Genomic DNA, 27,139 nt, shown 5'->3' on the forward strand with positions numbered 1-27,139 from the left:
GAGGAGAGGGGGAGGGGGAGCGGGAGCGGGAGCGGGAGCGTGAGGAGAGGGGGAGGGGGAGCGGGAGCGTGAGGAGAGGGGGAGCGGGAGCGGGAGCGTGAGGAGAGGGGGAGCGGGAGCGGGAGCGTGAGGAGAGGGGGAGCGGGAGCGGGAGCGTGAGGAGAGGGGGAGCGGGAGCGGGAGCGTGAGGAGAGGGGGAGCGGGAGCGGGAGCGTGAGGAGAGGGGGAGCGGGAGCGGGAGGAGAGGGGGAGCGGGAGCGGGAGGAGAGGGGGAGCGGGAGCGGGAGGAGAGGAGGAGCGGGAGCAGGAGGAGAGGGAGCAGGAGGAGAGGGGGAGCGGGAGCAGGAGGAGAGGGGGAGCGGGAGCAGGAGGAGAGGGGGAGCGGGAGCAGGAGGAGAGGGGGAGCGGGAGCGGGAGGAGAGGGGGAGCTGGTTATTGTGTTTTAAATGTTCTATAGATGTCACAACTTTGACATTCAAGTTTATATATTCTTTATCACTGGAATTTATCCCTCTTGGCAGTTGGTTGGCTTTATTGTGATTGGAGGGTTTGCACAGTCTTATGTGCTGTCTGGAAGCACTGTCTCTTTAGGATGTTTGCCACTCTGTGTGTTAATTTGTATGTGTAAGTCATAGTGTACCACCTGCTTCTTTTCTATGTGATGTTTTCATTACGTTTGTTTGTGGTTGGAGCTTGTGAGTTATCTTGTATTCTGGATGTGTTGTGTTTGTTTTGTATTTGTGTTTTTATTTTTTGATAGAGTCTGTGTACTACATGTGTGTCATTGCTGTTGTTCCAAACTATTTGTATGATTGTACTCTTTTCTTTTTCATAGTTTCTTTTGTTGAGTGGAATCCTGTTTAACCTATGTAACATATGTCTTAGTGCTGCACGCTTCTGGTTGTGGGAACATGTAGATGTGGAATGTATTATTGTGTCTGTGGCTGTTGGTTTTCTAAAGATGTTAAATGTATGTTTGCCTTTTTCTTTTGTTATTATTACATAAAGAACATTTACTTGATTTTCTTTGCAAGTGTGAAGTTTATGTTCTGGTGTGGTTTGTTGATTTCTGAGTGGAATTCACCTATTTTTTTACTTGGCTGTTCAACCAGACAAATAATGTCATTCACATATCTGTACCAATATATGATTTTAAACATTTTATTAGTGGTTACCTTCTCAAATATCTGATTTACTAGATGACTGATAAAAATATTTGCTAATGTACCTTATATTGGGAATCCCATGGGCAGCTGATCACTTTGTAGGTAATGTTCATTCTCAAACTGAAAGTAGTTTTGTTTGTTTGTCAGGCTGAGTATATTTGTTATTTCCACTATTGCTTGTGTGGTGAGGTTGCTGCAGAATGTGAGTGTTTGTTCTATGATTTCTTTTGTTTCTCTGATAAGGATGGAGGTATACATATTTTCTATGTTTAATGAAATCAGTAATGTGGTGTGTCGTGTGTCTATGTTCTGGATGTGTTCTATTAGGTTCCCCGTGTTTATCACTGTTCTGTTGTTTTCTATTCTATAGTGTTTTGTAATTAACTTTTGGAATGTTTGGCTATGTGGTATATGGTTGGCTGTGAAGTGTTGGTGCTTGTGGAATTTTCTGTATTATGTAGTATTTCTGTTTGTCTCTGAGTGTGTGTTTGATGTTTTTCAATGTTCGTTTCAGGTTTGCCTGGAATCGTGTAGTTGGATCTGGCTTCAGCTCTTTAAGGCGATGGTATTTATGTATTCCTTGGTTTTTGTGATATATTGATCTTTGCTTGTAAGTACTGTTACATTTCCCTTGTTTGTTCTTGTTATTACTATATTGTTGTTTATTAACTTTTGTTTCAACATTTTCATGGTGGCTGCTTCTGTTTGGTGGTTCTTACTGTGTATTTGCTACATTTGTTTTAGTATGGCTTTCATTTCTTTTTTATTAATTCTCTTGCCAGTCCTATGTTTATTTCACAACCTCACTGCTGACTATTTGTGCACAATTGCATATTACTGGCAGTCCCTTTTGAGAGGCCTGGGCTGGATGACTTCTACAATGGCAGGATCGAGGTGAGGTGCTGGGTTGTTGTCAGGATGATGACCAATGCTTGCTCAGACAGACATCATCACTGCCCATACATTTTGTTGAAGAACAGAGTACAACATTAGTAGTCACGCACTGTAGTGCTAATGCTACCGTGGGTGTGTGCCGAAGACAGTGAGTGCAGTGGCATTGACACAACAGGCGGTCAGCAGCCTGTAATAATGCCAGCAGCTTGGCAGAAATTCTGAAATACAAAGGCTACAGCAGCATGTTACATATCTGGCATGAATCTGCAGCTCAAGGCAGAGTGTGCCAGTAGGTACGGAAACCTGCTGCGAGTCTTTTAGAGGAATACAGCCTCAGCAGTGTGTCCATCCCTGCAAGTGTAGGCATACAGCATCCGCGCACCCACTTAGGCATATGTGGTTGAGCAGCTGCACAGAACTGCTATCAAACAGTTGCCCTCCCGGGCAGAAGGATGGTTGCGATATGAGGGAGCTGCACGTTGGTCCAAAGTTCAATGGTAGTGCTGGAGTATGCCTGCAGTTGGTGGATGCTTGCTGCTTGCATGACCATGTCACACCAACCTGTGTACATTTCCCCTCGTAGATGTTGCTGCCAGATTGTGATACCTTTGGCTAAAAATGATGGGTACTTATCCTCATTCAGAGTCTACTTGTTTTGCCAAAACACCACTTCCAACCAAGAATGTCATGTGTAGTAACCAACCTGCTAATGCTGCAATTTCCCTGCATTTCTGCTGTATTGATGTTACTGTGTAGCTGGATCCTTGCTCAGCCCACCATGTGGACATCGACTCACTGAACTGCTGTATCTGGACACAATGGTGTTTTGGCCTGCTCTGCACTTTACCACTCCCACGGCATTTTGCAACAGCCAAGGCCATGTCACTATTTTACTCAGTTGCATTGAAAATTAGTGGCAGCACTACACTTTCAATGAATTTCTAAGAGGGTCACCAAAACCAGGAGACACGCTGTAATGGAAAAGAACGCATTCTTTGTCAGGGCAGGCAAGTGACGCTGAGAGAGGGACAAAATGATCATAAAATGATCACAGTTGCACAGGTCATCATGGACTCAACAATGGATGGATGAGAGAAGACATGGGCTGCAAATGGAAAAATCAATGGCCTAATAAGACCCATATGGCACACTGAAGTGCGTAAGAACACCAGACGAAGATCGAGCTCTGTGAGCAAGTTTTCAATAGCTTTACTGTAGCCAGTGGTCATAGTTCCACCCCACAAAGGGTTACAGCCATTAAGTCATGCAATATTAGGAAGAGTGGCAGAGCTGAGGAAACAGAGCAGACAATGCATCCTAGGACACTTCACTGTCAAGAGGCAGATAAACATTACAGGTGGTAAATTCCAGGTATGTCTTCACAAAAACAGCCACAGTCTCCGAAGTCATATTGAGTGGTGCATGTTTGTTGTAAATAGAGTCCAAAACATACTTGCAGACACTGCCAGACACTCTTTCATAATCAGAGTGATTTTTAAAATAGCCGCAATAGCCATGGAGGATAGAGGTCCGAATTGCTGGGAACCCAGTTTCCTGGAAGGCAATGCAAAAAGGAGGGGAAACACACAAAAGATGTCATAGCTCAGCCAAATGACAGAAGGAACCATTACATCTTCACAGATGATCACACCATCAGTATCCTGTGGGGGCGAGAAGAGACCGAGGAGGCAGATCATGCCTCATGGCTACCTGCTGCCGGTGATTGTGAAGATACACTATCAATACACATTTGTTCCAAATAAAGGGGTGTGTGTGTGGGGGGGGGGAGGGTCTGGGGCATTAGGGGCAGCCAGGAATGTCACCTCAGATACAGAATGTTTCAATAGGTGGACCAAATTGATCTCCTAAAACTCTGCAGCCTACGCCTGTAAAAGTGAGAGCCCATACATACGTCTGATGACTGGATTTCTGTGGGTATACCTTCCCAATTTCCTCCTCACTCCTGTCATGTTCTTTAGGTTTCTGCTCATTTGAGGTTGCCAGCAGACTAGTAATGGCTCCTATACAGTGTGGGTATGCTGGAAAACTGTGATCCATGACATTTCTATTGATCTTCACAGTGGCAAGCATTTTTCCCACCAATTCAATTGCATCAACTTGGCAAGCTGTAGTCTGAGTGATCGCAGAATATCTCACAGGTTATTTCATGATTGTAAAGAAAAAGACACCGATTTTTCAGATGCTGATGATGTAGATGACTGAGGATGACATGGGCTATGGTCAAGAAGAAATATCAGAGTCAATATATTTGAAATGTTCACTGCAAGAGAAATCAGCAACCATACAGATATTTAAAACACATATTAAATATTGTTTACTGTTTAGTTCTAGTTGCAGTGTGACTAGTTTTGATCTCCTCAGATCATAATCAGAAGTAAAATTGGGAGACTAACTATATATTTACTGTATCATTTTGCAAAAAGTAGAAAACCATTGTACAAGACTGTTAAATTTACCCACACAGTTGCATCAGCAACCGGTCACACCTGTATCTGAACTACACATTAGAACACTGAGGTATGCAAATGTGGTCCACAATGTAAATAGGTAACTGGCAGAGGAAGGGGAAAAGGGACAAGGGGAAGAGTGGGGTGGGGGGACATAGGAAGTGGGAAGGGCAGGAAAAGTGGCGTGAGGGGGAATAGGAGAGAGTAAAGAAAGGAGGGAGGGGGAGGGGGAATAGGAGAGAGTAAAGAAAGGAGGGAAGGGGATGGAAAGGATGTTGTGAGCATAACGGATTTACATCTGGCAGAACATTATGGTAGCTCATGCAAAAAGAGGGTCTCGCACCAAAATTACAAAAAGCAAAATTATGTAAAAATTATTGTTAAAATATTAAGAGTGTAGAACAACAGATGTGCAGACTGTAAAAGGTATAAAATAGCAAAATTATAGAAGTGGAATTACATGAAGTAACAAACTGAATAACTGTTGTCATCTTCAGTCCAAAAACTGGTTTGATGCAACTCTCCATGATACTCTACCCTGTGCAAACCTCTTATATCTGAGTAACTACTGGAACCCATATTCTTCTGTATCTGCTTACTGTATTCATCTCTTGGTCTCCCTCTACCATTTTTATCCTCCATGCTTCCCTCCAGTACTAAATTGGTGTCCCCTTGATGCCTCAGAATGTGTCCTATCGACCGATCCCTTCTTCTAGTCAAGTCATGCCAAAAATTCCTCTTCTCCCTCATTCTGTTCAGTACCTCCTCATTAGTTACATGATGTAATCTTCAGCATTCTTCCACAGCACCACATTTCAAAAGCTTCTATTCTCTTCTTTGACTAAACTGTTTATTGTCCATATTTCACTTCCATACATGGCTAAACTCCATACAAGTACTTTCAGAAAAGACTTCTTAACACTTAAATCCATACTCAATGTTAACAAATTTCTCTTCAGAAACGCTTTACTTGCCATCAACAGTCTACATTTTATATCATCTCTACTTTGACCATCATCAGCTATTTTGTTGCCCAAATAGCAAAACTCACTTTAAGTGTCTCATTTCCTAATATAATTCCCTCAGCATCACCTGATTTAATTGGGCTAAATTCCATTATCCTCATTTTGCTATTGCTGATGTTCATCTTACATCCTTCTTTCAAGACCCTGTCCATTCTGTTCGACTCCTCTTCCAATTCTTTTGCTGTCTCTGACAAAATTACAATGTCATCGGCAAACCTCAAAGTTTTTATATCTTCTCCCTGGACTGTAATTCCTACGCCAAATTTTCTTTTGTTTTGTTTATTGCTTGCTCAATACACAGACTGAATAACATCAGAATAGGCTACAACACTGTCTCACTCCCTTTTCAATCATTGCTTCAGTTTCTTGCCCCTTGACTTTTTTAACTTTTGTAAATAGCCTTTTGCTCTCTGTACTTTACCCTGCTATCTCTAGGATTTGAAAGGGAGTATTTCAGTCAACCTTGCCAAAAGCTTTCTCTAAATCTACAAATGCTATAAATGTAGGTTCACCTTTCATTAATTTAACTTCTAAGAGAAGTTGTAGGGTTGGTACTGCCTGGCGTGTCCCTACATTTCTCCAGAATCCAAACTGATCTTCCCTGAGATTAGCTTCTACTAGTTTTTCCATCGGTCTGTAAAGAATTCACATTAGTATTTTGCAACCATGACTTATTAAACTGATACTGATTATTAAACTGATAGTTCAGTAATTTTCACACCTGTCAGCAACTGATTTCTTTGAAATTGGTATTAATATATTCTTCTTGGAGTGTGGTGGTGGTGGTGATTGGTTTGTGGTGTGCTCAACTGTGCAGTCATCAGTGCTCATACAAAGTCCCAATTTTTTCACAGTCCAATCTAGCCACAATCACAAATGATGAGGATGATGATTATGAAATGACGAGGACAGCACAAACACGCAGTCCCCAGGTAGAGCAAAACCTCAACCTGGCCGGGAATTGAACCTGAGACCCCATGATCCAGAGACAGCAATGCTAGCCACTAGACCACGAGCTGCGGACTTGAAGTCTGAGGGTATTTCACCTCGCTCATACATCTTGCTCACCAGATGGAAGAGTTTTTACATAGCTGACTCTCCCAAGGCTATCAACAGTTGTGATGGAATGACGTCTATTCCTGGGTCCTTGTTTTGACTTAGGTCTTTCAGTGCTCTGTCAAATTCTTCACGCAGTATCATATCTCCCTTATCTTCATCTGCATCCTCCAGTTCCATAATATTGTCCTCAAGTTTATCTCCCTTGTACAGACCCTCTATAAAGGCCTTCCACCTTTCTTCTTTCCCTTCTTTGCTAAGGACAGGTTTTCCATCTGAGCTCTTGATATTCATACAGGTGGTTCTCTTTTCTCCAAAGGCCTCTCTCTTTTTCCTGTAAGCAGCATCTATCTTACCCCTAGAGATGCTTTTACATCCTTCCATTTGTTCTCTAACAATTCTTGCTTAGCCATTTTGCACTTCCTGTCGATCTCATTTTTGAGACGTTTGTATTCCCTTTTGCTGTTTCATTTACTGCATTTTTATATTTTCTCCTTTCATTAATTAAATTTAATATCTCCTGTAATACCCAATGATTTCTATTAGCTTTCATCTTTCTACATACTTGCTGCCTTCAGTATTTCATCTCTCAAAGCTAATAATTCTTGTTCTATTGTATTCCTTTCCCCTGTTCTTTTCAATCGTTCCCTAATGTTTCCTCTTAAACTCTCTAAAACCTCTAATTCTTTCAGCTTAACCAGGTCCAATCTCCTTAAATTCCTATCTTTTTCCAGTTTCTTCAGTTTTGATCTGCAGTTCATAACCAATAAATTGTGGTCAAAGCCGCATCTGCCCCTGGAAACATATTAAAATTTATAGCCTGTTTCCTAAATCTCTGTCTAATCATTGTATAATCAGCTTGAAACCTTCCAGTGTCTCTAAGCCTTTTCCACATATACAACCTCTTTTCATAATTCTTAATTCAAGTGTTAGCTATGAATAGTTATACTCTGTGCAAAATTCTACCAGGCGGCTGCCTGTTTCATTACATTCCCACAGTCCATATTCAGCTGTGATTTTTCCCTCTGTCCCTTTTCGTACCACCAAATTCCAGTTCCCCATGACTACTAAATTTTCATCTGCCTTAGCTACCTGAATAATTTCTTTTGTCTCATACTTTTCTTCAATCTCTTCATCAACTGCAGAGCTAGTTGGCATATAAATTTGTGCTACTGTGGTAGGTGTGGGCTTTGTGTGCATGTTGGCTACAATAATCTGTTCACTATGCTGTTCATAGCAGCCTATCTGCATTCCTATTTTTTTTATTCATTATTAAACCTACTCCTGCATTACCCCAATTTGATTTTGTATTTATAACCCTTTATTCACCAGGCCAGAAGTCTTGTTCCTCCTGCCACCAAACTTCACTAATTCCCACTGTAACTAACTTCAACCTATCCATTTCCTTTTTTAAATTTTCTAAGGGATCTGACATTCCACACTCATCTGCACAATGCCAGTTTTGTTTTCCATGACAATGACGTCGTCCTGAGTAGTCCCTGCCCAGAGATCCGAATGGGGGACTATTTTACCCCCAGAATATTTTATTCAAGAGGATGCCATCACACAGTAGAGCTGCATGCCCTTAGCAAAAATTACGCTGGCTTTGCCTTGCTTTCAGCCATTTGCAGTACCAGCACAGCAAAGTCATTTTGGTTGATATTACGTGATCAGTTCAGTCAATCATCCAGACGGTTGCCCCTGCAACTACTGAAAAGACTTCTGCCTCTCTTCTGAAACTGAATTAAGTATCTTAAAATGTTAAAAAGTGCAAAGCACTGGAAGCATAAAACTACAAAATGTGTAAAACAATAAAATTGTAAAAGTGAACTGTCTGAAGCAACTAAAATGGCATGGAACAGGATGTCACAGTTGTATGTAACTGTAATTGTTTCTACTGGTGACAATGTACAGTTTTTCAATGTTCACAGAGGCCAATATGCACAATGGCTTTCTGCGATAATGGCGTGCAAGCCGATGCGTTGCTTTTCTCTCTTCTCAATGAGTGAGGCTGTTGCTTATACATGCACTGTCTCTGCACGGATAATTGGGAGAAACCTTCAAAGATGCTAAAAAAATTGTCCTGATGATTTAATGTGTTGCTAAGTTCTTGTAAGTAGTGTGTGAAATCTCAGTTTCTCCCAACACTGTCAAGAGATATCCCTTAGTTCATTGTGTAGCACTTCCAGATGCGTATCAGTGCTTTAACAGAATGCTTTGATGTTAGCAGATGTTCACCAAACACTGTTTTATTACCATAAATTGAAGCACATTCTTTGAAATGTGTTTTAAGCATCTTACCTTCTTGACCTATGTAATTTTTTGGGCAGTATCCATAGTTCATTTAATATACTCCTGCTTCCACCGATTTGGAGGCTTTTTATTCATGCGGTGCTTCAATATGAAGGAAAAATGTCATCAGTCTTAAACCCTACACTTAAATTGGTACTACAAAAGTGTCTAGCAATTACTTCTGACATCAGTCCTTAACAACTTGTGGAAATTAATATGATTTTATTGAGTGCCTGTCCATCTGTTATCATACTAACACTGATTTTATACTGCTCTGCTTTTTGATTTTCTGTAGCTTCTTTGTTACTGTTGAAACCACATACCTGTTGCTTACTGCAGCATGTTTTGTCACATCAAGTTTTTGTTCCTCTCTTGCTCGCTTAATGGCAGTTTTAGTTACTTCTCATAATTCCATTTCTACAACTTTACCATTTTATACCTTTTACAGTTTACACATCCATTATTCTACACCAGTGATCCTAAATCTGGAGGTAATAAACCCCCCCCCCCCCCAAAGATGAACATGAAATTTTCTGTGGGGTAAAACAAAAGATCAGTTGTGTTTTGGTCCTGAAACTAAATTAATTTTGGCATAAGACTTTTGTTTTATACTAGTTTCTATAATGTCTTGCAAAATGTAAATCTATTTGTTATGGTCATGACATCCCTCTCAGTCTCCCCTCCCTGCCTTCCCACTCCCCGTCTCCCAATCCTCTCACTCCACTATTTCTCTCCTGCTCCTCTTCTCCTTTTCCCCTCTCCCCTCCTTCCACCCGTTACCTATTTAAAATGAGAATGACAGCTGCATACCACAGTACTCTGATGTGCAGTTCTGACACAGGCAGGATGGGTTGCTGACACGACTGCACAGACAAATTTAACAGGTATGTACAACAATTTACTATATTTTGTAAAATAATAGACACTATATATTTAGTTTTGCCTTGTTTTTATATCTGAAGATGATCCAAGGAGCTCAAAACTAGTCATCTATATAAAATGAAGTTGCCTGCTCACTTCTGTATTTATGTTCAATATAATCTCAGAAACTACTGTATGAATTTTGATCGGGTTTTGACCTAATAAGACATGCCAACTTACAGACACACTTACAGATTCACTGACTACAATGATTCATGAGGAAGGTCATGTATAAAGCTTTTACGAAAAATTTGTGGAAATTGGCTGAACCATGAATAATTAAAATCTGCTACCACTGTGAAAATAATGGCACTCTCATTTACTGATACAGCAACTGCAACTCTGAACAACAGCAAAGCTTGAGCAGAGTCCATGTTGGACCAGGTGGTTTGCTGATAAAATGCTTGCCTCAGAACTGAAAGGCTGTGAGATCAAATTCTGGTTGGACATGGATTTTTTACTGACTTTTAACCTAGCATTCACCTCTCAATGATGTGGACATTCACCAGAAACAGAATATTGTTTGTATTCCATGTTAAACTGTGGGTGTCATTTACATAAGTAGAATAGTAGTAGTATTTGGTAGTCTAGTGGTACTGTTTGCACTTGGTAATGAAAACAGTGTGGGATTGGACTACCAATTACTTTATCTTTCTTTTTTAATCTAATGATTATCTCTCAATGATAAGGAGATTTGGCACAAACAAAACACGTTTTGGATTCTGTATTTAACTGTAGATCATGTTTTACCAGTTGGATAACTGGCTAGGGAGAGACAACTCACCAAAGTGACATCCAATGGGAACACTTATACCAGGTCATTGAGCCACACAAAATAATCTATACATATACATATACACATACATTCTTCTTCTTCAACCTATATATGAAGGCTGATCTCACGAATTACTGTAGGGGTTTTGATGTTTTCATTAATAAATGCATTGATTCAACAGAGAGGTGCTTGTATATAACACATAAATATTTGATACAACTGGATGAACTATGATCAATTACAGTTCCCCTGCATGTTTGTTTTCTGTCTGCATGGATAGTGTAGGGCCCTCTGCACACTTGTAAAACTTCTAGGCTACTGTAGGTGGGACTTGACAGAGAAAGCATGGTGGGGAGTGGTTGGTTGGTTTGTGGGATTGAAGGGACCAGACTACAAGGGCCTTTGGTCCCTTTTTCCACGAACTTTAAACACCCACAAAGAATAAAAACAAACAATGGAGATGACAAGGGACAACACTAGACAAGAAAGACACAGACAGAGACCAGACAAAAGGAATTAAAATCACACAGAGTGGACAGTGGTTGGCCGACCATGAAAACAAAAAAGGAAGAGCCAATCACCAAGAAACACACTAAATCCACCATCTAAAACCGTAGGCCAAAGGCCAGACTCGACACAAAAAAGGACACAAACCCTTAGATTGAGCAATAAAAGCCCCCTGCACGAATAAAACTCAAAACTAGATCTGCCATTGCAGCGTCATCCGATAAAAGCGCAGGGAGAGTATCAGGCAGTGCAAACGTCTGCCTGAGTGCAGTTAAAAATAGACAGGCCAACAAGATGTGGACCACTGTAAACACTGATCCACAGCGGCAGAGAGGTGGGTCCTAACGGTGCAAGAGATGACTGTGCATCAGCCAGGTGTGGCCAATGCGGAGCCGGCAGAGAACAACTGAGTCCTTGCGGGAGGCTCGTAATGAGGAGCCCCACACACCGATAGTCTCCTTGACGGCCCGAAGTTTGTTGGGTGAAGGCACGGTGTGCCATTCTTCACCCCAGATGCAAAGTACCTTCTGCGGCAAAACTGACCTGAGGTCACTCTCCAAAAGGCCAATCTCCAAGGCTGGTGCACCGACAGCCTGTTTGGCCAGCGTGTCAACACGTTTTCCCGGGATGCTGACATGACCCGGGGTCCACACAAAGACCACAGAGCGGCCGCAACTGGAGCCAGCCAGCAATGAGTGTTGTTCATAACAATCCCCTAGAGTAAGAGCATAACCAACACGACCAGCAACCATCGAACTGTCAGTATAGACAACGTCAGAGCCGTGAAACGCGGCAAGGATTGAAAGAAAGCAGTGGCGGCGGAGGGCCTCAGGAGGGACGAGTCCTTCGGGCCCTGTGCCAAATCGAGCCGAAGGTATGGGTGGGGCACTCACCATGGGGGTAGACGTATATGGGCCCAGAAAACAGATGGGAGAGGGAAAAACTCAAGCCCAGAGAGAAGAGCCCAGACACGAACCGAGATCGTACACCCTGATTTGGGCCGCCACTCTGGCAGATGGACAACCGAGTTGTGGAACAGCAGACGGTAATTGGGATGTCCGGGCGAGCTAGAAACATGGGCATTGTAAGTGGCCAGTAATTGTTGGTACCGGAACCGCAATGGAGGGACACCAGCCTCCACAAGTATGCTAGTGACAGGGCTTGTGTGGAAAGCTCCAGTGGCGAGTCGGATTCTGCTGTGAAGGATGGGGTCAAGCAACCGTAATGTGGAAGGGGATGCCAAACCATAAGCCATGCTCCCATAATCTAGATGGGACTGGATTAATGCCTGGTACAGCCGTAAAAGGGGAGACTGATCAGCACCCCAGCTAGTGTCACTCAAGCAACAAAGAGCGTTAAGATGCCACCAGCACATTTGTTTCAGCTGCCGTATATGAGGGAGCCAAGTCAACCAGGTATCAAAAACCAATCCCAAAAACCGATGCGTCTCCACCACTGAAACAGGTTCACCGTCAAGATAAAGCCGTGGCTCAGGGCGAACAGTTAGACACCGGCAGAAATGCATAACACAGGTCTTGGCAGCCGAAAACTGGAAGCCATATGCTACAGCCCAAGACTGCACCTTGTGGATAACACTCTGCAGCTGCCGTTCAGCAGCTGCAATGCCGGTGGAGCTTTAATATAGGCAGAAGTCATCAGCATACAAGGAAGCTGAGACAGATGCTCCCACCGTCACAGCGAGCCCATTAATTGCAACTAAAAAGACGCAGACACTCAAGATGGATCCTTGTGGGAGCCCACTGAACTCAGGAAGAACTATGGGAGGCCGCAACTTGCATGCGGAAGGAACGAAGTGACAGAAAATTTTGTATGAAAATCGGGAGCGGACCCTGAAGACCCGATCCATGAAGCGTAGTGAGGATGTGATGTCGCCATGTTGTATCATACGCCTTCCGCATGTCAAAAAAGACACCAACCAGATGCTGATGGCAGGCAAAGGCCGTACGGATGGCAGACTTCAGGCTCACCAGATTATTGGTGGCAGAGCAGCCCTTACGGAACCCACCCTGAGATGGAGCCAGAAGGCCCCGAGACTCAAGAAGCCAACTCAACCTCTGGCTCACCATGCATTCAAGCAACTTACAAAAAATGTTGGTGAGGCTAATGGGGTGGCAGCTGTCCACCTCCAGTGGGTTCTTGCCAGGTTTCAACACTGGGATTACGATGCTTTCCCGCCATTGCGATGGGAACTCACTCTCAACCCAGATACGGATGAAAAGGTCTAGGAGGCATCCCCGGCAGTCCACCAAGAGATGTCTGAGCATCTGACAGTGGATGCAATCTGGCCTGGGAGCCGTATCAGGGCAAGCAGCTAGGGCACTTTGGAATTCCCACTCTCTGAATGGAGCACTGTACAAGTCAGAGTGGCGCATGTGGAATGAAGGCTCCGACGTTCCAACCTCTCTTTCAGGGAGCGGAAGGCCAGTGGGTAATTCACAAAAGCGGAACTCTGAACAAAATGCTCCGCTAAGCGGTTTGCAATTGTGTCGGAGTCAGAACAGACTGCTCCATTCAGCAAAAGTGCAGGTATGCTGATGGGGGTCCAATAGCCATCGAGTCGCCTAATCTTGGCCAAAACATGCGATGGAGAGGTACAGAGGCCAATGGTGAAGACATACCTTTCCTAGCACTCCTGTTTGCATCAGTGAATGAGGCGGCAGGCTTGCACATGGAGCCGTTTAAAGGCGATGAGGTGTTCCAATGAGGGATGCCACTTGTGATGCTGGAGGGCCCACCTGCGATCTTTAATCGTCTCAACGATCTCGGGCAACCACCAAGGCACAGTCCTCCACTGAGGGGACCCAAAAGAACAGGGAACAGCAGATTCTGTGGCAGTAACGATGCCGGTGGTGACCAAGCGAACCACTTCATCAATGGCGTCATTGGAAAGAGGCTCAATAGTGGCAATGGAGGTGAACAAGTCACAGTCAGCCTTATTCATTGACCATCTGCAGGGGTGCCCAGAAGATTGACGCTGTGGCAGTGACAGAGAGATTGGAAAGTGGTCACTACCGCGCAAGTCATCACGCACACTCCATTGGGCATTCGGTAATAGGCTAGGGCTGCAGATCAAAAGGTCAAAGGCTGAGTACGTGCCATGTGCCACACTGAAATGTTTGAATGCACCATTATTTACAAGAGAAAGGTCGAGCTGTGCAACACTTGCTCAATGACACTGCCTCGGCCTGTTGCCACTGATCCACCCTACACAGGGTTATGCGCTTTGAAGTCGCCCGGTAACAGAAAAGGTGGCAGCAATTGGGCTATCAGTGAAGCCAGGACATGCTGTGTGACATAACCATCTGGTGGAAGATAGAGACTGCAGACAGTAACAGCCTGAGGCATCCATAGCCAAACAGCGACAGCCTCTAAAGGTGTTTGTAGAGGGACACACTCGTTTCAAAGAGAGTGAAGGACATAGATACACACACCACCAGATAACCTCTCATAAGCTGTCCGGTTCTTATAATAACCCTGATAGCCATGGAGGGCGGGGGATCGCATCGTCAGAAACCAAGCTTCCTGAAGAGCAATGCAGAGGAAAGGGTGATGGCTGAGAAGTTGTCAGATCTCTGCAAGATGGTGGAAAAAACCACTGCAGTTCCACTGGAGGATGACATTGTCCATGGCCAAGAAAGGTGTGAAGGGACCAAGGAGGCAGATTACGCTGCTGAGTCACCTGCTGCCACTGATTGAGTACCTGTGCAAGTGACATCCATTGTGTCCGAGGGTCCGGTGAGATCTAGGTCCTCAGCAGATGCCAGAATCTCTACCTTGTCCTGAGACACAGAGCTTGTAGGTTGCGATGGGGTGGGTGCCACTGCAAGTTCCTTGGTCTTAGAGGTCTTCTTCTTGGACTTTTCTTGCTGCTCCTTGGGTTTCACTGGCTGGGAGGGCCTCACTGATTCAGTCTCCAGGATGGAAGAGGACCCCGAAGCCCTACGACCAGCTGCTTGTGGGCACTTACACCACTGCCGGGTGTCATCCTTCCCACTTGTGGAAACCTGGGAAGGGAGGGACCCAAGGGACCCCTTGCGAGCGAGAGGAGCCGATGAAGTTGGACGCTTCTCTGGCTAAGAAGCGGGTACGGACGTCCCCAATGTGTGGTGGGGGTGTTGCTCCCGAGATAGGTGGTGCAGGAACAACAGGGTGGGTAGTGCATACCACGGTCAAGGGGGCAGGTGGAACCATATGGCTCGGGGAGCCAACTGGAATTCGCTGAACTGATGGGGCTATCATGGTGGTTGTAGCGGCGGCATATGAGGCAGTCATTCGCACAGGATGGAGTCGTTCATATTTCCTCTTAGCTTCAGTATAGGTCAGTCGGTCCAGGGTCTTATATTCCATGATTTTCCACTCATTCTGTAAGACCCTGCAATCTAGCGAGGAAGGGGAATGATGCTCTCCACAGACGGGAAGCGGGGCACATGGAGTATTAGGATGTGATGGGCATCCGCAATCTCCACATGTGAGGCTGGAAGTACAGTGGGAAGACATATGGCCTAACTTCCAGCACTTAAAGCACCGCATCGGGGGAGGGATATAGGGCTTGACATCACAGCCGTAGACCATCACCTTGACCTTCTCCAGTAATGCATCACCCTTGAAGACCAAGATGAAGGCATCGGTAGCAATCTGATTATCCTTCAGACCCTGATGAATGCACCACATGAAATGAACATCCTGACACTCTAAATGGGCATGCAGCTTGTCATCATACTGCAAAAGAAGGTCCCTATGGAAAATAAAACCCTGGATCATATTTAAACTCTTATGGGGTGTGATGGTAACTGAAACATCCCCCAACTTGTCACAAGCAAGTAACCTTCATGACTGGGCAGATGATGTCATTTTTATCACTACTGACCCAGAGCGCATTTTGGACAAGCCCTCCACCTCCCCAAACTTGTCCTCTAAAATCCCTACAAAGATTGAGGCTTTGTTGACATGAAAGACTCCCTATCAGCTCTCGTACAAACTAGGAACCGGGACGAATAAGTGTCCCTGACCTCCTGAGCCTTTTGCTCCTCCCACGGTGTGGTCAGGGAGGGGAATGATTTTGGATCATATTTCTGAGTGTTGAATTGAGCCCGAGAACGCTTAGAGACTGCCGGCAGCTGGCCACCAGCAAGAGATGATGTACCATGCTTCATTGCGGGTCATCCACCGTGATGCCACCTACTCCAACCAAGGGCCCTTCCCATGGGCACCACCCAGCCTCAGCAAGGGCCACCTGGCAGGATGGCCATTGCCGGGAGTCCTGATGCCCCAGGGAGATAGGCATCTACTCCTTGGCATACGTGGGGAGTTAATGGCGCAGGCATCAGCCCAATGATCCCTGTGTTGTCAGGGGGCTACAACCAACAGGGTACATGGCTGCCCCACCACAACAGACCGGCTACCATACTGGATATTAGGTGCAAGGATGTCCGTCGTCGTCTCCGCAGAAAGCAACACTGCACAGTGCATGCTGGAAATCACACCCAGGGAATGTATCCTCGCGCAAGAGATGGAGAACGAGCAGGACTGCAATGCAACGATGAGAAAGCTGGCTAAAGGTCTCAATGCACAATGGACACAATGCACCATGTAGAGCACCCTCCCTCTTCGGAAGAATTTTGAAAGATGGAGGTCAAAGCAGAGATGGGACCACCACATAAAGGCCAAAACATGAGAGACTCCTTTTAGTCCCCTCTTACTAAAGCTTACTACTAAAGGCAGGAATACCGTGGGCCTATTCTTATCCCTGAACCTGCAGAGAGAGAGAGAGAGAGAGAGAGAGAGAGAGAGAGAGAGAGAGAGAGAAGAGGGAGAGAGAGGGGGGGGGGGGGGGGTGAAGTGGAAAATGAAGTTCACATGACAGATACAGTGCAGCATATCAGGAAGCAGCTAGCAGTAATACAGTATATGGAAACTACCTATGCATTCCTTGCAGAAAGAGATCATCTCTTGACAATAACACCATACAGGATAGCTCTCCAGACTATCAACTGGGAACTGTTTCCTCAAAAAGACTGAGAAACAAAAAAGGCAGAAACAAAAGCAATGTGTAACATGCTCTCACAGAGCCAAGAAACTAAATAGAAAATTGTAATGCAGAATTAAAAACAATGTCCATTATAATTATCCGGGCTGTTATGCCGTGGTCGGTTCATGAATTCCGAGGTGATTCCCAACGTTTCGTCTCCGACTGCGGGAGACATCTTCAAGGGGGTCCGTAGCTTGATGGAAGGTCCAACACACACACACACACACACACACACACACACACACACACACTGGCTCGCTACTGACTGCCGCTAAATTCCGTGTCCGCGCGCCCCCGCGCCGCGGCGTGACATCACGTGTTTTGAAAACGTCAGTGCAATTGGCCGCTGTCCATCGCCGTCGATCGCCGTTGCCATCACCCAGTAGTGGACGAGTGGTACACATCTTCTTTAACACCGGCATCCATATACCGTTTAATTTGACGCCCTCCTCCTTTCGGTTGAAATTATTTGGGTGTTTAGCGATTTCGATTGCCTCCCTGTAGAGCCTTTCGTAGTATCCGCTCGTGGCCGCTAGTACTTGCGTCTCCTCGAAACGAATATTGTGGTTCCCTGGCTGGAAAGCATGCTCCGCAACAGCTGATCGTTCTGTTTCTCCTCTTCTACAATTTCCCTTGTGCTCTTCCAAACGTTTAGAAACAGTTCTTTTGGTGGTACCCACATAAACATCACCACAGCTGCATGGGATCCTATACACTTCAGATTTTTCCAATGGTTTGCGAGCGTCCTTGGCAGGCCTAAGGTATTCCTGTATCTTCCTGGTGGGCTTGTAAATTACGGTAATATTCCGCTTCGTCAAGATCCTCCCTATTCTTTCCGTTACATTTTTAACAAACGGCAGGAAAACCTTAGATTTTGCAGTAGCCTGTACGTCAGTATGATTTCTGCGTGGCTGCCTCAACGTACGTTTTATTTCGGCGGACGAATATCCGTTCTTCGTTAGTGCATTGTGGAGATGTTCCATCTCAGCGTCGAGCAACTCAGGTTCACAAATATTTATAGCTCTGTCCGCTAACGTCTTGATAACACCCCGCTTCTGTTGTGGGTGGTGGTTCGAATCCCGGTGCAGATAACGGTCCGTGTGCGTGGGTTTGCGGTACACTGAGTGGCCCAAACTACCATTTTCGTTTCTAAACACAAGCACATCGAGGAAATGTAGTTTGCCATCTACCTCCTCCTCCATAGTAAACTGAATTCTTGAGTTTATACTGTTCAGATGTTCGTTGAACCGGCTTAGTTCCTCCCTACCATGTCTCCACAACACAAACGTGTCATCCACGTATCGAAACCTTGTATTTGGTTTCTTGCTGGCAGTACCTAACGCCTGTTCTTCGAATTTCTCCATAAAGAAGTTTGCAATTACGGGACTTAGGGGCTTCCCATAGCTACGCCATCCATTTGCTCATAAAACTGTTCATTCCACTTAAAAGTATGTGGTTGTCAAACAACACTTCAACAGCTCTAAAATATCGGCAGGAAAAATTCGATCCAGCTGTTCCAATACATCATTAAGTGGAATCATGGTAAACAGCGATACTACATCGAAGCTGACCAATATGTCCTCCGGCTGGACCATTATGCCATTCAATCTCCTGATGAAATGTGTCGAGTTCTTTATATACGAGTCTGAACGGCCCACATCTATAACGGTGGTTATGGATGTGGCCGACTATCACAGAAAAATTACGGATCTACTGGATCCGCAAGCATATAGGAAGCTGAATGAGGACCCCACTAACAACGTTCTCAGAACTGTGTCGCGATTAATAAAAAAAGTCCTCCATTGAAGAGAGTGTACAGAAAGGTCTCTGCAGTTCGGTTGCGCTACCACCGAGGCTTTATGGATTGCCCAAAATTCATAAAGAAAATGTTCCGTTAAGACCGATACTAAGTGCCATTGGTTCGCCCACCTACTCGTTAGCCAAGTTTTGACTACACTGTTAAAACCACATGTGGGCCGTTCAGACTCGTATATAAAGAATTCGACACATTTCATCAGCAGATTGAATGGCATAGTGGTCCAGCCGGAGGACATATTGGTCAGCTTCGATGTGGTATCGCTGTTTACCATGGTTCCACTTAATGATGTATTGGAACAGCTGTATCGAATTATTCCTGCCGATATTTTAGAGCTGTTGAAGTGTTGTTTGACAACCACATACTTCAAATGGAATGAACAGTTTTATGAGCAAATGGATCGTGTAGCTATGGGAAGCCCCCTAAGTCCCGTAATTGCAAACTTCTTTATGGAGAAATTCGAAGAACAGGCGTTAGGTACTGCCAGCAAGAAACCAAATACATGGTTCCGATACGTGGATGACACGTTTGTGTTGTGGAGACATGGTAGGGAGGAACTAAGCCGGTTCCACGAACATCTGAACAGTATAAACTCAAGAATTCAGTTTACTATGGAGGAGGAGGTAGATGGCAAACTACATTTCCTTGATGTGCTTGTGTTTAGAAACGAAAATGGTAGTTTGGGCCACTCAGTGTACTGCAAACCCACGCACACGGACCGTTATCTGCACCGGGATTCGAACCACCACCCACAACAGAAGCGGGGTGTTATCAAGACGTTAGCGGACAGAGCTATAAATATTCGTGAACCTGAGTTGCTCGACGCTGAGATGGAACATCTCCACAATGCACTAACGAAGAACGGATATTCGTCCGCCGAAATAAAACGTGCGTTGAGGCAGCCACGCAGAAATCATACTGACATACAGGCTACTGCAAAATCTAAGGTTTTCCTGCCGTTTGTTAAAAATGTAACGGAAAGAATAGGGAGGATCTTGACGAAGCGGAATATTACCGTAATTTACAAGCCCACCAGGAAGATACAGGAATACCTTAGGCCTGCCAAGGACGCTCGCAAACCATTGGAAAAATCTGAAGTGTATAGGATCCCATGCAGCTGTGGTGATGTTTATGTGGGTACCACCAAAAGAACTGTTTCTAAACGTTTGGAAGAGCACAAGGGAAATTGTAGAAGAGGAGAAACAGAACGATCAGCTGTTGCGGAGCATGCTTTCCAGCCAGGGAACCACAATATTCGTTTCGAGGAGACGCAAGTACTAGCGGCCACGAGCGGATACTACGAAAGGCTCTACAGGGAGGCAATCGAAATCGCTAAACACCCAAATAATTTCAACCGAAAGGAGGAGGGCGTCAAATTAAACGGTATATGGATGCCGGTGTTAAAGAAGATGTGTACCACTCGTCCACTACTGGGTGATGGCAACGGCGATCGACGGCGATGGACAGCGGCCAATTGCACTGACGTTTTCAAAACACGTGATGTCACGCCGCGTCGTGGGGGCGCGCGGACACGGAATTTAGCGGCAGTCAGTAGCGAGCCAGTGTGTGCGTTGGACCTTCCATCAAGCTACGGACCCCCTTGAAGATGTCTCCCGCAGTCGGAGACGAAACGTTGGGAATCACCTCAGAATTCATCAACCGAACACGGCATAACAGCCCGGATAATTATAATGGACACGATATTTCCGGCCGTGAAAGTTTACATTTTAGTATCAGAATTAAAAACCACTGGCGTAATGAACATGAAGTAGCACTTTCAGAACTGCAGCGGAACCTCACTTTTATGATCCAAAAATTAATATTTTCCTGCTGTTGATGACATTTTGTGTTAGTTCCTTCAAATTCTTTATGTTCAGAATGTTAATTCCCATCTCCATTTGTATTACTGTAATAATAAGTTTCCTGCCATTTACACTTAATGGAATGAGTTAATGAAAAGAGAGAAAAACAAAACAAAAACATGTACAACACTGGAAAAGTATTCACTTTCATGCAGAGTTTACCAAATATTCTGTAAAAACTTTCTGGAGCTCTGGTGTACCTGTCCTTGAAAGTGCAGAAGTCGTTAAAAGCTGGAATAATTTGACTGCTAGTGCTACGTCTCCTGACACTATCAACCATAACAGTAACTACATGTGTGTAATTTTCTGTGTAGTCATGTTAACGAAAGAAGTGTTAGGTTGGGCTGCGCATTCATAATTAGTTCGAAAAACAGAAACTCTAAGAATATACGAAACCCCCTCCCCTCCCCCCCCAATCATTGCTCTCATAGGGTTAGGGAGGACAAGATTAGATCAATTACAACACTTATAGAGGCATTTAAACAGTCGCTCTTTTGTGCTCCACATGTGAATGGAATGGGAGATGGAGATGTAGATGTAGATGAGCTACAGTAATGCCTCTTCTGCATAATGTATGAACAACCTTCAAACCATCACAGATGTGTCACTTCTTGCAATAAAAAATATGACCCATATGGGAATTATTGGCATATTATTTTGTAATTTTGATTTGCAGGGAGACATTATCAATTGGTGTAAGGTGTATGTTTTTTTTAACATAGTGATTTTCAAAGTGGTGTTTAGGTTGGGAACTAATAGCAAAGACTATACAATTTAAACATAATCGTACGTGTCACACATTTTTTGCGTTTCTTTCAGAATATGTCCTGTTTTCTGAAGTGTTGGTTAGGATGGAACCCAACAGTACAGCTAAAATTTTAACTTCACATTCCATCTATATTGTGTCCTAGAGAATTATACTTTGTGTGCCATCACAGACCTACATATGTTTAACTTCACTATGAAATTTATAGAATGTATTCTGTCACTGGATCCACCATATTACATAAACCATCAACAGTGTCCTCTGCCAATCACTATCCAGAGGCTTAGTTTTTGATGTGGATATCAAAATTTTCAATAGTATTTAAGAACTGGAAAACCAGTTACAAAAAATTTTTACTAAGGAAAATTGCCAAATTTATGTTTTGAGAAGTTATTTTATTTAGACAACCATTTTTGGCATCTCAATAATGCCATTTTCAGGCCCCTATGCAATCCATGTACAGAAAAATCAGATATATTGATACCTGCATAACTGGATATTGTGATGATGATTATTTGCAGTGAGATGTGCTCAACAATCATGGTGATCAGCACCCTGAGAAAAAGTCTGCCCTAACATCAGTATATAGGACACACGTTGCCAAAATATGCTGAACTGAAAGTTACACACCACAAACTTCACCGAGTGGTGGATCCTCCCACTGGAGGAGGAAGCCATGTGTTAAAGTGCTATGTCCAATGCACAGTCTGGTAATCAGAACCTTCTTCCAGGAGTGAGGCTGACACGAAGTCTGCCATACCTGTGTAGTCGATTGGAGAGACCGGAGTTTGCTTTCTGTCACCCGCAAGCACTCCGTCTCCCACATAACTGGAGCCCTCAATATCTGGATTCTGTGAATTTGTTTTTGGAGTGTATATTTCAAAGACTTGACCAGAACTCAAATGCATAAACAGAAACAGAAAACAGAGATAGAAAAAAATTCACTAGAAAAGTTTGAAATTAACTATAATTCTGGATTTTTGAAATCCAGTAGTGTAACTAACAATGTGTTCTTGAAATGTAAATTGTATATATGTGCTTAAAAGTAATTCTGAAACATTTTCCTGCAATGTATATTTTTTTAAAGTCTCCTGAAAAATGTAAAAGAGGGGTTTTACTGTACAATGTTTCAAAATGTCTCAAATGAAACAGCAAATTGTATTCTTAAGGGCTTATTGTACCCAAGACAAACTGTATGCCCTATAATTAAATTATAGCCTGGAAAAGGAACAAGCTGATAATACGATAAAGATTTACATGCTACATGAAACTAGAAGGTGTAGACTGTCAATGTTATTGTTGTTGTTGTTAACAGTACATCTGAAACCTTCTAAGAATAGCAGTAATTTGAAATATAGCAAAAATACCCAAGCCCTTTGTACAGGTTCACTCACTATAGCTCAGGAACCACAGTGTTAATAGGCTGCCATAAAATCACATGCAGAACATACAGGAATAAATTAATAAAGACAAGCATTGGTCACATAGTGGAAGCATTGAGAGGAGCCACATAAACAAGAAATTTAAATGTATTATGAGAAGGAAAATTATTACTCACACAAACAGTGTGGTTTCAGCTGCCTGAGTCTGCAGTCGTGTGTGTGTGTATAACTCTCTCTCTCTCTCTCTCTCTCTCTCTCTCTCTCTCTGTGTGTGTGTGTGTGTGTGTGTGTGTGTGTGTGTGTGTGTGTGTGTGTGAGAGAGAGAGAGAGAGAGAGAGAGGAGAGAGAGAGAGAGAGAGAGAGAGAGAGAGAGAGCGCGACCGCTTGCATACGTCTGTCTTTTGTTGACTAAGGCCTTAACGGCTGAAAGCTATAATTGTTAGTCTTTTTGTTGTTCAGCAACTTTCCTTCTCCAAATTGTTACATCACATCCTGGATTTTCCATTTTTAGAAATTTAAATGTTATTTACATGTCCAAACACAATGTAAGGCATCTACTATGTGCTGAGCTGTTGACTCATTTTATTCCATCATTTGCCTTCTTAATTACAAACACATATAAATAAAGGACACATAACCACTTCACAAGGCTCGAAACCAAGTAGACAATGCATTCATACAAGTAAAAGACTTTTGCTGAAATGGATTTAAAGGATATTTTGCTATACCTCTCCAGTATCCCGCCACATTCGCTGATCTGTAGTCTTGTACAGAACCCTTTTTTTGCTTCCACCATCAGCAAATTTTACAAGAAGTGGTTCCTTGCACCCAGCCAGCTGGTTGCCATTGAACATCTGTATTATTTGCTCACATTTCTCTTTTGACTCCATTCTGTACAGAAATGTAAATTAATTACAACCATATAATATGAAACATTCTGAAGACACCATGAAATTAAAAATATATGTACAGAGTGAATCATCTAACAATAGCACTACAAATATTTTGGACAAGGAAGGCACTGTATGCGTTTTTCACAGAATTGAACAGTACACAAGGGTGTGTGTTTGCACCCAATACACAGATTTTGAGCTGTTTATGAGAGTGCAGTTATTTACAACAGTTACAAAATTTGAAATGGGACACTGCTTATTGACAGTAAAGTACCATAAATGAGAATGCCTATGTGTGTGTTGCAAGAAGCTAGTTCAAGTAATTTATGAGTTACCCTGTTGTGAACAAGCTAAACACTGACAGCTGTTTGTTCCATTCAATTGCTTTGATGCTTGGTGCTGACATTATGTTCGATTACATTGTACTGCGTGTACACTGTGATTGAGTTGTGATGGCCCCATCTGTTATTGCATAATAGTAGATGCAGTAGATGTGATTGAATGATGGTATTTCCCAGTGCATGAAAAGCAGACATGCTAATCATTTATGATGGAGGAAAAACGCCACTTGTTCATGTACCACATGAGCCAAAATATATCCCAGTAGACATCAACTATCGTGACAATTATTTGTGAACCTTCTCAAAGAATTATGTGCACCTTGTAATGTAATGCCTAAAATAAGTAACAGAATGACATGTGTGATTGGAGAGGAGTGTGACAATGTTCTGGCTGCCATAGCAGTAATCCACAAAGTAGTTCCTCTGTAATTGCATGAGGAAGCGGCACGAGTCAGGCAAGTGTACTATGCAATCTGCATTGACACAAGTTCCATCCCTATCACATCTCTCTCCATGAAGTGCTGCGTAGAAATGATTTTGCATATTGAACGCACCCTGTAGATGGACGAGCTTTTATCTGCGGTATGAAATTAAATCCGTTTGAATCTATCTAATGACAATTACTAAAGATACACAGCTTGAAGCATATTCTATTGAACTAATGGAACAGTTTACAAGAAGTTGTACATTTTACAGAGACATTATTCTCACAGTGAAGATGAAATCCATTCATAATAAATTAGTCAAACTTTTGGAAAAAATACTTGTCAAGAATGACATAACTTATATCCAGAAACTGAAACACGTAAGGGCACAAAAGATGAATTCAGTAGTAGTAGCATTTGAAACATCCTACACTGTTTCTATACACAGTTTATCACCAATGGTAATTACATGTTCAGTAGTAACATTATACCAATTTGTTACAAGGAAAGATAAAACAGTGGTAACACTTTCACTAAAAAAACTGCCTGTTCCTATCAAATAACAAATGTAAAGCAATTTTGGAAACACCCAATGAATTGCAGATTTTGATATTACTTTTCTTTAACTATAAAATGTGTGATACCACAAAGGAAATATTAGAGCTTTAGATTGGTGAAAAATTCTGAATGGAGCTGTGGACACTAGAAAATGGGGAAATCAGAACATTTCCAACATATTCTTCATTTGAGTTCCACTGAGGATTGACAGCAGTGGAGGCAGTCAGAAACATTTGTACCATGCCTGGGGATAATGCCATTAGACAGAGCATGGCAGGAAAACGGTTCTCTTTTTTCAAGGCGAATCGTTTTGGCAATATGACTCTCCAAGTTCATGAAGACTTTCAAGGTTTGATGAAAACTGATTAAATGAATTCATCCACGATGATCCATGTCAGTGTATTTGAGAACTGACAAATGTAATGAACTGTGATCATTCCAACATCATGTGATATTTGCATGCAATGCACAGGTTCAAAAATTGGGTGTATGGGTACGTATGCTCAAAGACAAAATCTGCCTGCTCATCAACAGGTGGATCATGAACAACACCAACCATTACTATCCCGTATCATTACTCATGATGAGGAATGGTGTCTTTATGCTAACATCAGGGGGAAATAAAGGCGTGGTTGAGTCCAAACAAAGTAGCAACAGTCCGTACAAAGAACTGCGTGCATCCACAAAAGATAATGATATGCATCTGATGGAACAGTGATAGTGTGAAGTACTACACATTACTTCCCAAGGTCTAACCATCACTGCTGACATTTACTTTCAACAACTGAAACATCTTACAGGCACAGTCCAGGAACAACAACCAGGAAGACTACATGAAGTGATGCTTCTCCATGATTATGCTTGCCTGCATTCTACTAGACTGACTAAAATCACTATACGGGTGTTGTGTTGGGAAGTCATTCCATATTCACTTATTCACCTGATCTCTCATCCTCAGATTTTCACCTTATCTGCTCTCTATTGAACAACCTTCAAGGAACTACCTTTCCAGATGAAAATGCGTTCTGAACATAGCTCAATGAGTAATTCATCTCAAAACCATGTAACGTCTACAGTTACAGAGTCAAAAAGTTATCCCAGCATTGGCAGACCATTGTAAACAGTGAAGGAGAATATATTACCGATGGGTAAATTCCCTGCTATAAGTATCTGTTGTGTTTATTAAACTCACAGAAAAATGCTATGAACTTAAGCACCAATCCAATATATGGAAGAAGAGAAGATGAATAAGATAAGGATGAATAAGATAAGGATGAGGAAGAAGAAAATGAAGAAGACCTCACCACTATATTTTTAGAAAATACAAAACCAACCCTTTAGTAGCAATGTCCATTTAAATGAAACTAAATTGCCACAGGTATGGCAACAATCTTTCAACCATTTAAATGTCTCCTGGCCTCAAAAATAAGTCTTCAATACAATCTTATCTTCATTATTGTAACAAACATACAAAAGGCTTTTAGTTTCTGTAAAGTAAATAGATAAACAAACAAATCACTATCTGACAAAAACTTATGTGCTGACAACCTCTCCAGAATATCTTAAAATAGGAGGTGCAAAATCCAGCAGTACAAAAATAGGAATCACAAACAGATTTCAAAGGTTTTAAGATAAAATTATAAACTTTGAAAAATGGATGTAAACCTATCACATTACAGAAGCAGCATGATGTCAAATGCAACAACTAAAATGAAAAACAATCAGCATATTTGGAACAGTCATTACTGCATGAGATTAGAAAAGGTACCAGTAGTATAAATATTCTACCAGTGGATACAATAAAAATGCAATTTCCTGAGAACATGAAGGTAACATCGACTTTCTTCCTCTCAGAATACTGATGTGTATGTTTTAAATAATAAATAACCCAGACAGAATTGTGAGAAAAAAATAAACCCCAATTAAATATTTTATAAGGGAAT

At 42.9% G+C, this 27,139-nt stretch overlaps 1 protein-coding gene across 2 annotated transcripts in view; it reads right to left on the reverse strand.

Moving 5' to 3' along the window:
• The window catches only part of LOC124607020 (protein alan shepard), a 417,851-nt gene that overhangs the window by 53,847 nt on the left and 336,865 nt on the right, over positions 1–27,139 (reverse strand). For both annotated transcript variants that reach the window (XM_047139180.1, XM_047139179.1), the window contains exon 7: positions 23,708–23,870. In XM_047139180.1, coding sequence (XP_046995136.1) covers positions 23,708–23,870 — 163 coding nt within the window. The remainder of the gene's footprint in view (positions 1–23,707; positions 23,871–27,139) is intronic.

The sequence above is a fragment of the Schistocerca americana genome, chromosome 3 (assembly GCF_021461395.2).
Source record: "Schistocerca americana isolate TAMUIC-IGC-003095 chromosome 3, iqSchAmer2.1, whole genome shotgun sequence".
Classification (NCBI taxonomy): Eukaryota; Metazoa; Arthropoda; class Insecta; order Orthoptera; family Acrididae; genus Schistocerca; species Schistocerca americana.